The following is a 12929-nucleotide window of genomic DNA, read 5'->3' as shown; positions in this document are numbered from 1 at the left end:
AGATGAAGAAGGGGGAGTGGGGGAGGAGGAGGAGGAGATTAGTGAGACCCCAAGTAAGTAGAAGAAAGGCATAAAAATCAACATGGAAATCAAACAAATGGAAAACAGAAAAATAATAGAGAAAATCACTGGAAAAAAAAACTGGTTCTCTGAGAGCAATAAAATTGATTAACCTCCAGCCAGATTGGCCAATAAAAAAAGGAAGAAGACACACTACAGAAGTGCCATCACTATAGATTTTATAGATATTTAAAAAACAAAAAGGGAATATTTTGAACAGCTTTGTGCCAAAAATTTTGGCAATTTAAATGAAATAGATAAATTCCTTGAAAAGACATGATTTACCAAAGATCATTCAAGAACCAAGAAATACCCTGAATACCTCTTTATCTATTAAAGACTTCGAATTTATAGTTAAAAACCTTCCTACAGACAAAACTTGAGGCCTAAATGGCTTCACTGGGCCTGCAAATCCCCCCCAACATTTAAGGAAGAAATAATACCAATTCCATACAAACTTTCAGAAAATTGAACAGGAAGAAATATTTCCCAATTCATTCTATGAGGCCATTAATTCAACTGATACGAAAACCAGACAGTAGTATTTTAAGAATAAAAAAATTACAATATCACTCATGAACATAGAAACAAAAATTCTTAGCAAAATGTTGGCAAATTGAATCCAATAATATACAGCAAATTCTCTTGTTTTTTGTCTATCTGGGGATGTCTTTATTTCACCTTCAGCTTTGAAAGATAGTTTTTGCTGGGTATAAGATTCTTGGCTGACATATTTTTCCTTTCAGCACTTTGCCTCCATTGTTTCTTTCTCTTTTTTTTTATATAAATTTATTTATTTATTTATCTATCTATCTATTTTTGGCTGTGTTGGGTCTTTGTTGCTGCGTGCAGGCTTTCTCCAGTTGCAGCAAACGGGGGCTACTCTTCATTGTGGTGCTCATGCTTCTCATTGCGGTGGCTTCTCTTGTTGCGGAGCAGAGGCTCTAGGCATGCAGCCTTCAGTAGTTGTGGCACACGGGTTCAGTAGTTGTGGCTCACGGGCTCTAGAGTGCAGGCTCAGTAGTCATGGCGCACGGGCTTAGTTGCTCTGCAGCATGTGGGATCTTCCCAGACCAGGGCTCAAATCAGTGTCCCCTCCACTGGCAGGCAGATTCTTTTATTTTTTTAATAAATTTATTTACTTTATTTATTTATTTTTGGCTGCGTTGGGTCTTCATTGCTGTGCGCAGAATATCTCTAGCTGTGGTGAGCAGGGGCTGCTCTTTGGTGTGGTGCATGGGCTTCTCATTGCAGTGGCTTCTCTTGTTGCAGAGCACAGGTTCTAGGTGCATGGGCTTCAGTAGTTGTGGCACGCAGGCTCAGTAGTTGTGGCACACGGGCTTCGTTGCTCCGCAGCATGTGGGATCTTCCCAGACCAGGGCTTGAATCCATGTCCCCTGCATTGGCAGGTGGATTCTTAACCACTGCACCACCAGGGAAGCCCTGCCTCCATTGTTTCTGATGAGAAGTCAGCTACTAGTCTTATTGAAGTCCTCTTGTATGTGATGACATACTTTTCTTTTGATGCTTTCAAGAATTTCTTTTTGTCCTTGAACTTTTTTTTTATTATGATGTGTTTGGATGTGGAACTGTTTGAATTTTTCCTACTTGGAGTTCATTAAGCTTCTTGGATATGTAGATTAATGTTTTCATCAAATTTGAGGAGTTTTCAGCCATTATTTCTTCTTTTTTTTTTAAAGGAATTCCTTTATTTTTATTTTATTTATTTATTTTTGGCTGTGTTGGGTCTTCGTTTCTGTGCAAAGGCTTTCTCTAGTTGCGGCAAGCGGGGGCCACTCTTCATCACGGTGTGCGGGCCTCTCACTATCACGGCCTCTCTTGTTGGAGAGCACAGGCTCCAGATGCGCAGGCTCAGTAGTTGTGGCTCACGGGCCTAGTTGCTCCGTGGCATGTAGGATCTTCCCAGACCAGGGCTCGAACCCGTGTCCCCTGCATTGGCAGGCAGATTCTCAACCACTGCACCACCAGGGAAGCCCCATTATTTCTTCAAATAGTTTTTCTTCCCCCTTTTCTCTCTCCTCTCCTCTCCTCTGGTGCTCCCATTATACATGTGTTGGTGCACGTAATGCTGTATCACATTTCTCTAACTCTCTGTTCATTTTTCTGCATTCTTTTCTCTCTCCATTCTTCAGATTGTATAATCTCTGTCAGTCTATCCTCATTTGCTGATTCTTTCTGATCTGAAATGCGTGGGGGAGGGAGGGAATGTGCCATGTCTCAAATGCTACAGACTCTTGCTGTTCTGAGATTTACTAGATTTTCTTGAATAAATGTTTCTTTGTTTGCTGTATGCCCTTAAGGCAATTTTCAGAGACTTTAAGTGTGTTTTTTGTTTGTTTGTTTTACAAATAATTGTTATCAATTATAGTTGTTTCTCTGGGGAGAGGGAGCCACAGAGTTCCTCACACCACTATTCCATAAGCCATCTCTGAATATAGGACATGTAAAAAGAGTAATACATCACAACCAAGTGAGATTTCTCTAAAGAATACAAAGTTGCTTTAATATTGGAAAATCAATCAGTATGATTCACTGTATTAATAGACTGAAAAATAAAAACTGTAAGAGCATCTCAATAAATGCAGAAAAACATGCATTCCTGTTAAAAAAAAAACTTTAAGCAAGCCAGGAATAGAAGGGAAATTCCTTACCTAATAAAGGACATCTACACAAAAAACCCCAAACGACAACAACAAAAATCCTACAGCTAACATCATCTTTAATGACGGAAGACTGAATACTTTCCCCCAAGATCATGAACAAGACAGGCCTGTCTACTCTCACCAGTTCTATTCAGCATTGTACGAGAGGTTCTAGCCAATATAATCTGGCAAGAAAAAGAAATAAAAGGCATCTGTATTTGAGAGAAAGGGGGAAAACTGCCTTTATTTGCAAATAACATGTATGTCTACATTGAAAATCTGATGGAATTTACAAAAAAGCTATGAGAACAAGTAAGTGAGTATAATAAGGATGCAAGATACAAGATCAACATACAAAAATCAATAGTATTACTAGCAACAAACAATTGGAAATTTAAAAAAATTTATTTACAATAGTACAAAAATATGAAATAGGGATAAATACAACAGGAAGTATGAAGCATTGTACAGAACATTGTTCCGAGAAATTTAAAAAGTCTAAGTAAGTGGAAAAGTATGCCATGTTTGTGGATCGAAAGACTTAATATTGTCAAACATGTCAATTCTCCCTAAATCAATCTACAGATTCAATATAATCCTAGTCGAAATCCCAGCAGGCCTTTTGGTAGACATTGACAAGCTGATTCTAAAATTTACATGGAAATGCAAAGGACTTAGAATAGTCCTTTCAACAACTTTTAAAAAGAACAAAGTTGGAGGGCTTAAATAAATGACTTCAAGATATTATAAAGCTACAGCAATGAAGACAATGTGGCATTGGTATAAAAATAGACAAGTGATTTAATGGAACAGAACAAAGAATCCAGAAATAGACTCATGTATGTATATGGTCAATTGACTTTCAACAAAGGTGCAAAGGCAATTTCATAGAGAAAGTGTAGTATTGATATTTTCAACAAATGGCGCTAAAACAATGATAGTGTGCTGAACCTCCACCCCCAAGATACATCCACATCCTAATTCCCAGAACCTCTGAATGTTACCTTATTTGGGAAAATGGTCTTTGCAGATGTAATTACATTAAGGCTCATGAAATGAGAAGATCATCCTGGATTATCTGAGTGGGCCATAAATCCAATGACAAGTATGTTTATAAGAGACACACAGAGGAGAGACATACAAGGAGAAGGTGGTATGAAGTCAGAGGCAGAGATGGGAGTGATGTGACCAAGGAATGCCAGGCAGCCACCAGAAGCTACAAGATATGAGGAAGAGATTTTCTCACAGAGGCCCTGAGGGAGCACGGCCCTGCCAACATTTTGCTTTCAGACTTCTGAACTCCAGAACTGTTAGAGAGTTGTTTTAAGCCACCAAGTATGTGATAATTTGTCATGGCATCCTCAAGCAACTAATGTAGGCATCCATACGCAATTTTTTTAAAAAAAGAATTTTGATCCACACCTTGCACTGTATATAAAAATTAGCTCAAAAATAGATCATAAACCTAAATGTAAAACCTAAAACTATAAAACTTCTAGAAGAAAAGATAGGAAAAGAAAATCTTTGCAACCTTAGGTTAGGCAAAGATTTTTTATTTATATGCTCCTGCATATCCAACACCGAACCTGAACTTGGGCTCCGAGTGGCCACTCAGCAAACTTGTGTGTGGGACGAATGAGGCCATTCCCTGTACAGGCCCGGGATGCTCAGGCCACAGAGCCAGCATTGAATCTCCTGGGGATTCAAGTCGGCCACGTTCCACCCAGCAGGAAAAATTCAGAGCTGACATGAATTCAGACCCCACATACATGATTCTTACTGAGTGAGGCATTGAGACAATCTCGCCCTTTGTCAGAACTGTGGGAGTCTTACTTACACGTAGAGAGAAGCCAGTCTAAAATCAGTCGCTTTTTGAAACCATCAACTCAAGAAATTAAGGATTCTGTCAGCGTGCCCTGAATTTCTGAGGCCAGCAATTAGTTCCTTCTAGATTAAAGGATTGTTGTGTTTCTAATACATTATTATGCGGAGTGGGCTTGCTGTGAATTTTAAAACTTTAGCTAGAATCCTCATTAACTGGGACCTTTTATCTGTGTGCAACTTCTAGAAGAGGCCAGTGGCTAGAAAGTGAGCTGACACATCCAAAAAGAAAAAAAAGCATCCAAGGGGGCGTCCCAATGCACATTCAGCCCGGGCAGCTGTCCCCTCTCCTAACGGTAACGGGGCCATTTCCTCATAAGGCACCAGGCCCAGGCTGGACTTTGTACATCACCCCACGAATCCTCGCCTGCCCTGTCAGGTGAACACAGTTGTTATCTCCAGTTTACAAGTGAGGAGACTGTGGCTGGTGAAGGGAGGTGAGGACCCTTGCTCAGGCCCGTGGTGGCCCAAGTCTGTCTAACCTCCAGGCTCCATGCTTGGTCGCATTTTCCACTGCATCCCCTACTACCTGGACAGTGAAGATCGCTGTGCAGAAGGATGACTCCAAGGCCTTTTGAGTCCACCATCCACCTAAGAACCATTCCATTGTGGAGTGGTGCCCAGGGCCATTTACATGCTGGGAGGGAGCCATGGAAATGCAGCCATGTATGAGGCGGAGGGTGACCCAGAGGCCAGGGTCTCCATCCCATGTCTGGGAACCTCGGGATTCTTTTTTTTTTTTTTTTTTTTTATTAATTAATTTATTTATTTATTTTTGGCTGTGTTGGTTCTTCGTTTCTGTGCGAGGGCTTTCTCTCTAGTTGCGGCAAGTGGAGGCCACTCTTCATCGCGGTGCGCGGGCCTCTCACTATCGCGGCCTCTCTTGTTGCGGAGCACAGGCTCCAGACGCGCAGGCTCAGTAGTTGTGGCTCACGGGCCTAGTTGCTCCGCGGCATGTGGGATCTTCCCGGACCAGGGCTCAAACCCATGTCCCCTGCATTGGTAGGCAGATTCTCAACCACTGCGCCACCAGGGAAGCCCAAACCTCGGGATTCTTTCAGGCAGGGTCCAGCCTGGCTGCACTTATGGCAGAACCTGAACTCAGATGCAGCCCTTGAGAGGAGATTTCCAGGACCTGGGTCAGACGCTGGCTGAGCCACCCCACATTAACCTAGGTCCCCTCAGTATTTCAGTCAATCCTCGTTTTTAGTTCACATGGGTTCATATACATAATGTGTGTGCACCCAGCCATCTCCTCACCCCACCCCAGTCCCCGGCAGGCTGGGAACCAGTGCCCACCTCCCCTCAGTCCAGTGCAGGTCCCTGGAACCCTGGGGTCTCCTCCTAGAAACTTTAGAAACTCACAAGGGAGTGGGTCAGGAGCTCCGGCCCCCCTAATAAAATGCCCCCTTCCAGCTCTCCAGGCGAGAGGTCAGGAGACAGGCAGCCCCGAGAGCAGACCCATCCCAGGGCCTCCTTCCTCTGGGCCCACGGCACCTACCTAGCGCAGAGGGGCTGCTCAGCACCTCCTGCCAAGGTGGCTGGAGCTCACCACCGCACAAGCCGCTCACAATAGTCTTCTCGTGGAAAATAAAATCTAAAGGAAATTCTGATACATGCTGCAACATGGATGAACCTTGAGGACATTGTGCTGAGTGAAGTTAGCCAGTCACAAAAAGACAAATACTGTATGATTCCACTTATATGAGGTCCCTAGAGCAGCCAAATTCATAGAGACAGAAAGTAGAGTGGTGGTTGCCAGGGGCAGGAGGGGAGGAGGGATGCGGAGTTAGTGTTTAATGAGGATGGGGTTTCAGTTTTGCAAGATGAAAAGAGCTCTGGAGATGGATGGTGCTGACGGTTGCACAACAAATATGAATGTACTTAATGCCACTGAACCATACACTTAAAAATGGTTAAAAAGGTAAATTTAAATGATGTATATTTTGCCACAATATTTTTGGTAAATTTATGTATTTTATTATTTTATTTTATTTATTTATTGTTTCTGTCTGCGTTGGGTCTTCGTTGCTGCGCGTGGGCTTTTCTCTGGTTGAGGCGAGTGAGGGCTACTCTTTGTTGTGGTTCCCGGGCTTCTCATTGCGGTAGCTTTTCTTGTTGCGGAGCACAGGCTCTAGGCGCAAAGGCTTCAGTAGTTGTGGCACATGGGCTCAGTAGTTGTGGCACGTGGGCTCTAGAGCGCAGGCTCAGTAGTTGTAGCGCACAGACTTAGTTGCTCCGTGGCATGTGGGATCTTCCTGGACCAGGGATCGAACCCGTGTCCCCTGCACTGGCAGGTGGATTCTCAACCACTGCGCCACCAGGGAAGCCCTACAATTTTTTTAAGTTAAAAAAAATATCTAAGATTTCCCTTCATCAAGCATCCTGCTATTCCCATTCTCCCACTGAATGCTGGCAGCAACATTTGGAGGTAACTTCTACTATTATTCTCATTTAATAGGTAAGAAAACAAAGAGGAGGGAGGTGACATGAGTGGCCTGAGTTCACCCAGCAAGTAAGTGTAGAGCCAGGGCTTGACCCAGGGCCAGACTGCAGGACCTGCTGTCTCCCACAGGGAGCCCTGGCCGCAAAGGGAGCCGCCCTTCCCTGATTACTTGCTACAGCTCTGCTCTGATTCCCCTGCCAGGGGCTGCAGACAGGATCCAGATGGTGGTTCCCCTGCTGACCAGGATGGGGCCGAATTGGAAAACCCCTCCTCCAGGGTTTCCAAATGCATCCCAGACTTCTGTCCTAGAAGCGCCTGGTGCCCTCTTGCTGGGATGGTGGGGGGCAGAGAGGCAGCCGAGCCTGGCCACTGGCCTGGACGGTGATTGTTGTGGGCGACAGGGGTTGGCACCAACCCAAGGTACCCCTACAGGCCCTGGAATGCCCAGTTTCCTCCGACCGTGAGACTCATCTCATCCTCACCTGAGCTCGTGCCCTGGGGCCACAGTAACAAAGTATCACAACTGGAGGGTATAAACAACACACTTATTGTGTCACAGCTCGGAGGCTGGGAGACTGCAGTTGAGGGCTCAGCAGGTGCCTTTGTGGGTTGGGAGGGAGAATCTGTTCCATTGCTCTCTCCACCTCCTGGTGGCCTCAGGCATTCCTTGGCTCATAGGTGGCCTTCTCCCTGTGTCTTCACATCATCTTCCCTCCACCTGTCTCTGTGTCCAAATTTCCCATTTCATAAGGACACGGCCGTAGTGGATGAGGACCCACCCCAATGACCTCATCTTAACTTGATCATCTACAAAGACTCTATTTCTAAATAACGTCACATTTCAAGGGGTGGGACTTCAACATCTTTTAGGGGGACACCATCCAACCCATAACTCTGTTCCACTACACTCTTACTCCTCTCAGCCTCCCTGGAGGCCAGTGGGGAAGGTTCTGAGGGTTGGGGACGTTTGCAAAGTGAAAGGGTATTTCACGTACTCTCTAAGGTTTTGTGAATTTATAACCATCATCGCATGTACTGAATGCTCGCCGTGTGCCAGGCACTGGGCATACACACTCCCCCATCCTTAGCTGCAGAGCAGCTGTTACCATGCCATTTCACAGGTGGGTGACACAGCCCTCAGTTGAAGGAATGAAGCTTAGATCATTGCAGTTGGAGTAAAAGGCAATGCCTGGGAATTCGGGCAGGAGAGGAGGTGTGAGGGGGAGGTTATTTCTACCTCCTAAAAGTCTTCGGATCTGGTGACTTCTCTCCATCCCCACGTGCCTGCCTGTATCCATGTCCTGGGGCTGCTGTAACAAATGACCATAGACTTGGTGGCTTAAAACAACAGAAGTTTATTCTCTCACACTTCTGGAAGCCGGAAGTCAATATGTCAGCAGGGCTCCCTCTGAAGCCTCTAGAGGGGGATCCTTCCCTGCCACGTGCAGCTTCTGGTGGCTCCAGGCATTCCTTGGCTTGTGGCTGCATCCCTCTCGGATCTCTGCCTCTGTCTCCACATGGCCTCCTCTTCTCTGTCTCTCCTCCAGTGTCCTTTATAAGGACATTTGTCCTTGGATTTAGAGCTCACCCAGGTAATCCAGGACGATGTCATCTCAAAATCGTTACTTACATCTGCAGAGACTCTTTTCCAAATAAGGACACCTTCACAGCTTCCAGGACGTGGACATATGTTTTGGGGGTCACCATTCAACCCCTTCTTATAGTCCCAGCTGCCATCATCCAAGCTGGGCCACTGCAACTACCCCGTCTCCCAGCCTCCAGCGCGCACAGCCAGAGGAATCTTTCAGAAGCAGAGACCAGACCCCAGTCCCTTCCATCTTAAAGCCTCACAGGCTCCCAGAGCCTCAGGAAGCTCCCTCAGCCAGGTCCTGCTGACCTCTTAGGCCTTGGATCTCCCTGCTCCCCTCCCCGCACCCTGTTCCCACCACACTGACCTGCCCTTGGTTCCTGCAAGGGTCTACGTGTGCTCTTGCCTTCAGGCGTCCCCTGTGCAGTTACCGCCACTCCCTCTGCCTGGGATTCTTCCCATGGGCTTCACCTGGATGACTTTTGCTCGTCTACCAAGTCTGTTTAGAGAGATTCTCCTGCACTCCCCTTGACAAGTGAATCAGGGGCCTGAGTTCCCACAGCCTGTCCCCGTCACGAGTCGTCCCAGGGGGTTATAACGTGGGTTCACCTGTCTTTGCTCTCCGGACTGCGAGCTCGGCCCGAGCAGGGCCCACCTCACCCACATCCATCCTGCTCACTGCAGAATGGCCGCCACCCGCTGCAGGGCACAGCTGGCGTCCTGCAGTGTGTCTGGGGGAGCGTGAGGGTCAGACATGGCTGGATCTTTCCTCCCACCTCCCACCCCGGCCCATCTTCCTTCCTCAGAGTCTAGGGAAACACTTTTTTCCCACCTTTAAAATCTTAAGTTCTGTTTGAATGTATGTATGTGTGTTTCCTATATAATAGCTTTATTGATATATAATTTACATACCGTACAATTCACCCAAAGTGTACAAGTCAATAGTTTTCAGTGTATTCAGAATTGTGCAATCATCACTACAGTCAACTTTAGAACATTTTCATTATCCCAAAAAGAAATCCTATACATATGAGCAGTCATGACCCATTTCCCTCCAACTGCACCCCTTCCCCAGCCCCAGCCTCAGGCAACCAGTAATCTCTCTGTCTCCATGGAGTTCCCTATTCTGGACATTTCATACCAATAGAATCTTACAGTACGTGGCCTTTTGTGTCTGGCTTCTTTCACTTAGCATGATGTTTTCGAGATTCAGCCACGTTGTAGCATGTGTCATCACTGCGTTCCTTTTTATTGCCTGAATAATATTCCGTTATATGGATAGACCACTATTTATCCATTCATCAGCTGATGGACATTTGGGTTGTTTCCACTTTGGGGCTATGATGAATAGTGACGCTGTGAACCTTTGTGTGCAAGTTTCTGTGTGGCTATATGTTTTCATTTCTCTTGGGTCTATACCTAAGTGTGGTGAATGTGTTTTTCTTAATTAAAAATAATTTATATTTTAAATTACAAATGCAAAACACGAGAGATCACCAAAGCCACAAATTAGAAACAAGAAAATACAGACACGTCCATAATCCCTACAAACAAAGATATCTGGTGTCCTGCCCTGGAAACATCCCTTTGCTCTTGTTTACTTATATGGATCGTGAACGGGAGGCCGTGTATGTGGAAACTGTGACAACTCCTGGCCCTTGCATTCAGCTTCCTCTGATCTCTTGTGTGACTATCAATAAAGAACCATTCAGCGCAGATTAGAAATGAAACCAGCTTTAACTTCAAAGGACAAACAGCTAAGAGTTTAGCTAACAGCTAAGAAAGAAGGAAGATTTTCAGCTGTCTGGAGATGGGGGAAAGATTTTCAATGGGGCTGGAACTTCTCATTCTTTGGCCAAAAAAAAAGCACTAAAAAGAAGGGAAGCCCAAACCCCAAACAAAAATCATCTAGGGAATCATTACATCAAGATAGATGGATTACAAGTGATTTATTTTCTTTTTGAAAAAATTTAATGATATTATATTATTATAATGTTTTACCACTAAAAAGATTCTAAGAAGGCTTTGAGGGATTACTGATGAAAAAGAGTGATTTTATAAAACCCAGCAATTCTTAAGGAGAGTGCAGCCAAAAAGGCCTTTTTTGTTCTTTTATAGTTTCTTCCAAGAATGGGCTCACTGAGACAGAGGCCGAGTGAGCAGACAGCCGCAGACCTGAGGGAAGCTATGAACATCTCAACTCCAAGAATGAGAGTTGCCTGTGAGCACATAGGAAAAAGCAGGTAAGAAAAGGCATTAAAAGTGTCTCTCTTTAAAACGATTGTGGGGAAAAAATGGAAATTCTTAACCATTCATGACCGGTAAGAAAGGCTGAAACTTCATGTTTGCTTTCTTAAATATCTTGCTGCAAACCTTTTCCCAAACTATATGTTCGTTATTACAAAAATAATTCTTATAAGCATCCCTTCTTAAACAGATATTAGTAATTCTAATATTCATGATCAAGTGTTTTAAAGATTTCCACTTAAATCTAAATCTAAAAAGTATCATTAAACAGAAACACATTCTTGTCTACTCAGAAGCACAGTCTAGAGGCGGCTGGATGCCTGGCACAGAAGCTGCTGCTTTCCACTCCTTCACCCAGGGTAGACATTGCTAAGTGATCACAGCACTCTTTTCCACCAAACTAAAGACTGTCTCTGTATCCCTATCTATTCTTCTCAAAAGGTAACTTCTAGGAGTGAATCAGAGGGGGCAAAAAAAACAAAAAACAAAAACCACTCATTAATGTGCAAGTACAAACCCAAGGCGCCACCTAGTGGCAGAGCTTCCTAATTGCAGGCAGAGTACAACTAAAACTATCCCGTTTTATTTATTTTTTTAAATTAATTTTTATTTATTTATTTATGTATTATTTTTGGCTGTGTTCGGTCTTCATTTCTGTGTGAGGGCTTTCTCCAGTTGCAGCGAGCGGGGGCCACTCTTCATCGCGGTGTGCGGGCCTCTCACTGTTGCGGCCTCTCGTTGCGGAGCACAGGCTCCAGACGCACAGGCTCAGTAGTTGCGGCTCACGGGCTTAGTTGCTCTGCGGCATGTAGGATCTTCCCGGACCAGGGCTCGAATCCGTGTCCCCTGCATCGGCAGGCAGACTCTCAACCACTGTGCCACCAGGGAAGCCCATATCCCCAGTTTTAGAAAGAACCGGATCCCTGGGCCAGCAAAGCCAGTCACGATGACAGTAAATAAACTATGCAGTCTAGTCTTGAGCAAATACAGTAGCCCTCCTAGAGAAAAGTTTTGTATTTCAACATGGGTTTTCCTTGCTTTAGCCCAAGAGATTGGCCAATAGAAGAATGTCAGGCAACAACTAGTAGCAACAAAGGGCCTTTAGAAAACCCCAAATTCTTCCCCAATATTCTCTTTGCCAAAGACTGACTCTTCTGTCTGTCAGGTTCCCAAGCTGCCCAGATTTCTCATTCTGCAAACTACGTACACCATGCCTCAGAGTCACGTGGGTACCTTTTCCTGAGCAGAATATGCCAGGCCCTGCATAAGGAGCTCATCTGAAGTCTCCTCTTAGCAACCTAGCCTGAGACAAGTGCTGCTATCCCCATTTTCCAGGCAAATACACTGAGGCTCAGAGAGGGGAAGCAACTTGGCCAAGGTCACACAGTGAGGAAGATACAGGCAGGATTGAAACGTCCTCCTGGCCAAGCTGGGGCTACAGACCCCACAATGTCAGCCCCTTCCTGACAGCAGGCTGCCCTTCTTGCTGGAGGAGTCTAAGCAGGTCAGCTGTGCTCCTGGGAACGTCCCACCGGGGCAGGGCACAAGCAGCCCAGATGGGCCAACGGGCCCCATCAGGAGGGGGCTGGGCACAGTGCAGTGTCCCAGGGCCAATCTGGGACCTGGACTGTCCCGACCACCTGCTCCAGGGTTCTGCAGCAAGACGTTGAGTCGCACTCTGTGGTCACTAGCTGTGCAGTTTATCAGCCTCCCTGGCCTCCCTTTCCTGGGCAGAATACCTCTGCATGGGTGGCTGTGATAATGCATGCTGTCTGCAGGCACATAGATAAAGGCTTGGGGCTGACTCAGTAGAAGACAGGTCATTGCTGACCACCCCCACCCCCTGCTCCTCTCCACCATCCTGTCCTCCTGTGGTCTCTCTGCTCTCTCCACATCGCTGTCTGCCTGTGTGGCTACTCTGAGCCCCACCTCTTTCCATGTCAGGCCCAGCTCCTCCCTGCTGATGGCAGGGCTCAGTCTCTCTGTCTCTGTATGTTTATCTCTGTCTCTAACATTTTCTTTCTCTCTCTCTATCCTCTCCTCT

The 12929-nt window shown here is 45.5% G+C and overlaps 1 protein-coding gene across 1 annotated transcript in view; it reads left to right on the top strand.

Moving 5' to 3' along the window:
- The window catches only part of LOC118906806 (kremen protein 1), a 144496-nt gene that overhangs the window by 83481 nt on the left and 48086 nt on the right, over nt 1-12929 (top strand). Inside the window, exon 10 of the mRNA XM_036874489.1 lies at nt 10757-10881. Within this exon, the coding sequence (XP_036730384.1) occupies nt 10757-10881 (125 nt within the window). The remainder of the gene's footprint in view (nt 1-10756; nt 10882-12929) is intronic.

This window comes from Balaenoptera musculus, chromosome 14 (assembly GCF_009873245.2).
Source record: "Balaenoptera musculus isolate JJ_BM4_2016_0621 chromosome 14, mBalMus1.pri.v3, whole genome shotgun sequence".
Lineage (NCBI taxonomy): Eukaryota > Metazoa > Chordata > Mammalia > Artiodactyla > Balaenopteridae > Balaenoptera > Balaenoptera musculus.
This window is presented reverse-complemented; position numbering and strand designations above follow the sequence as displayed.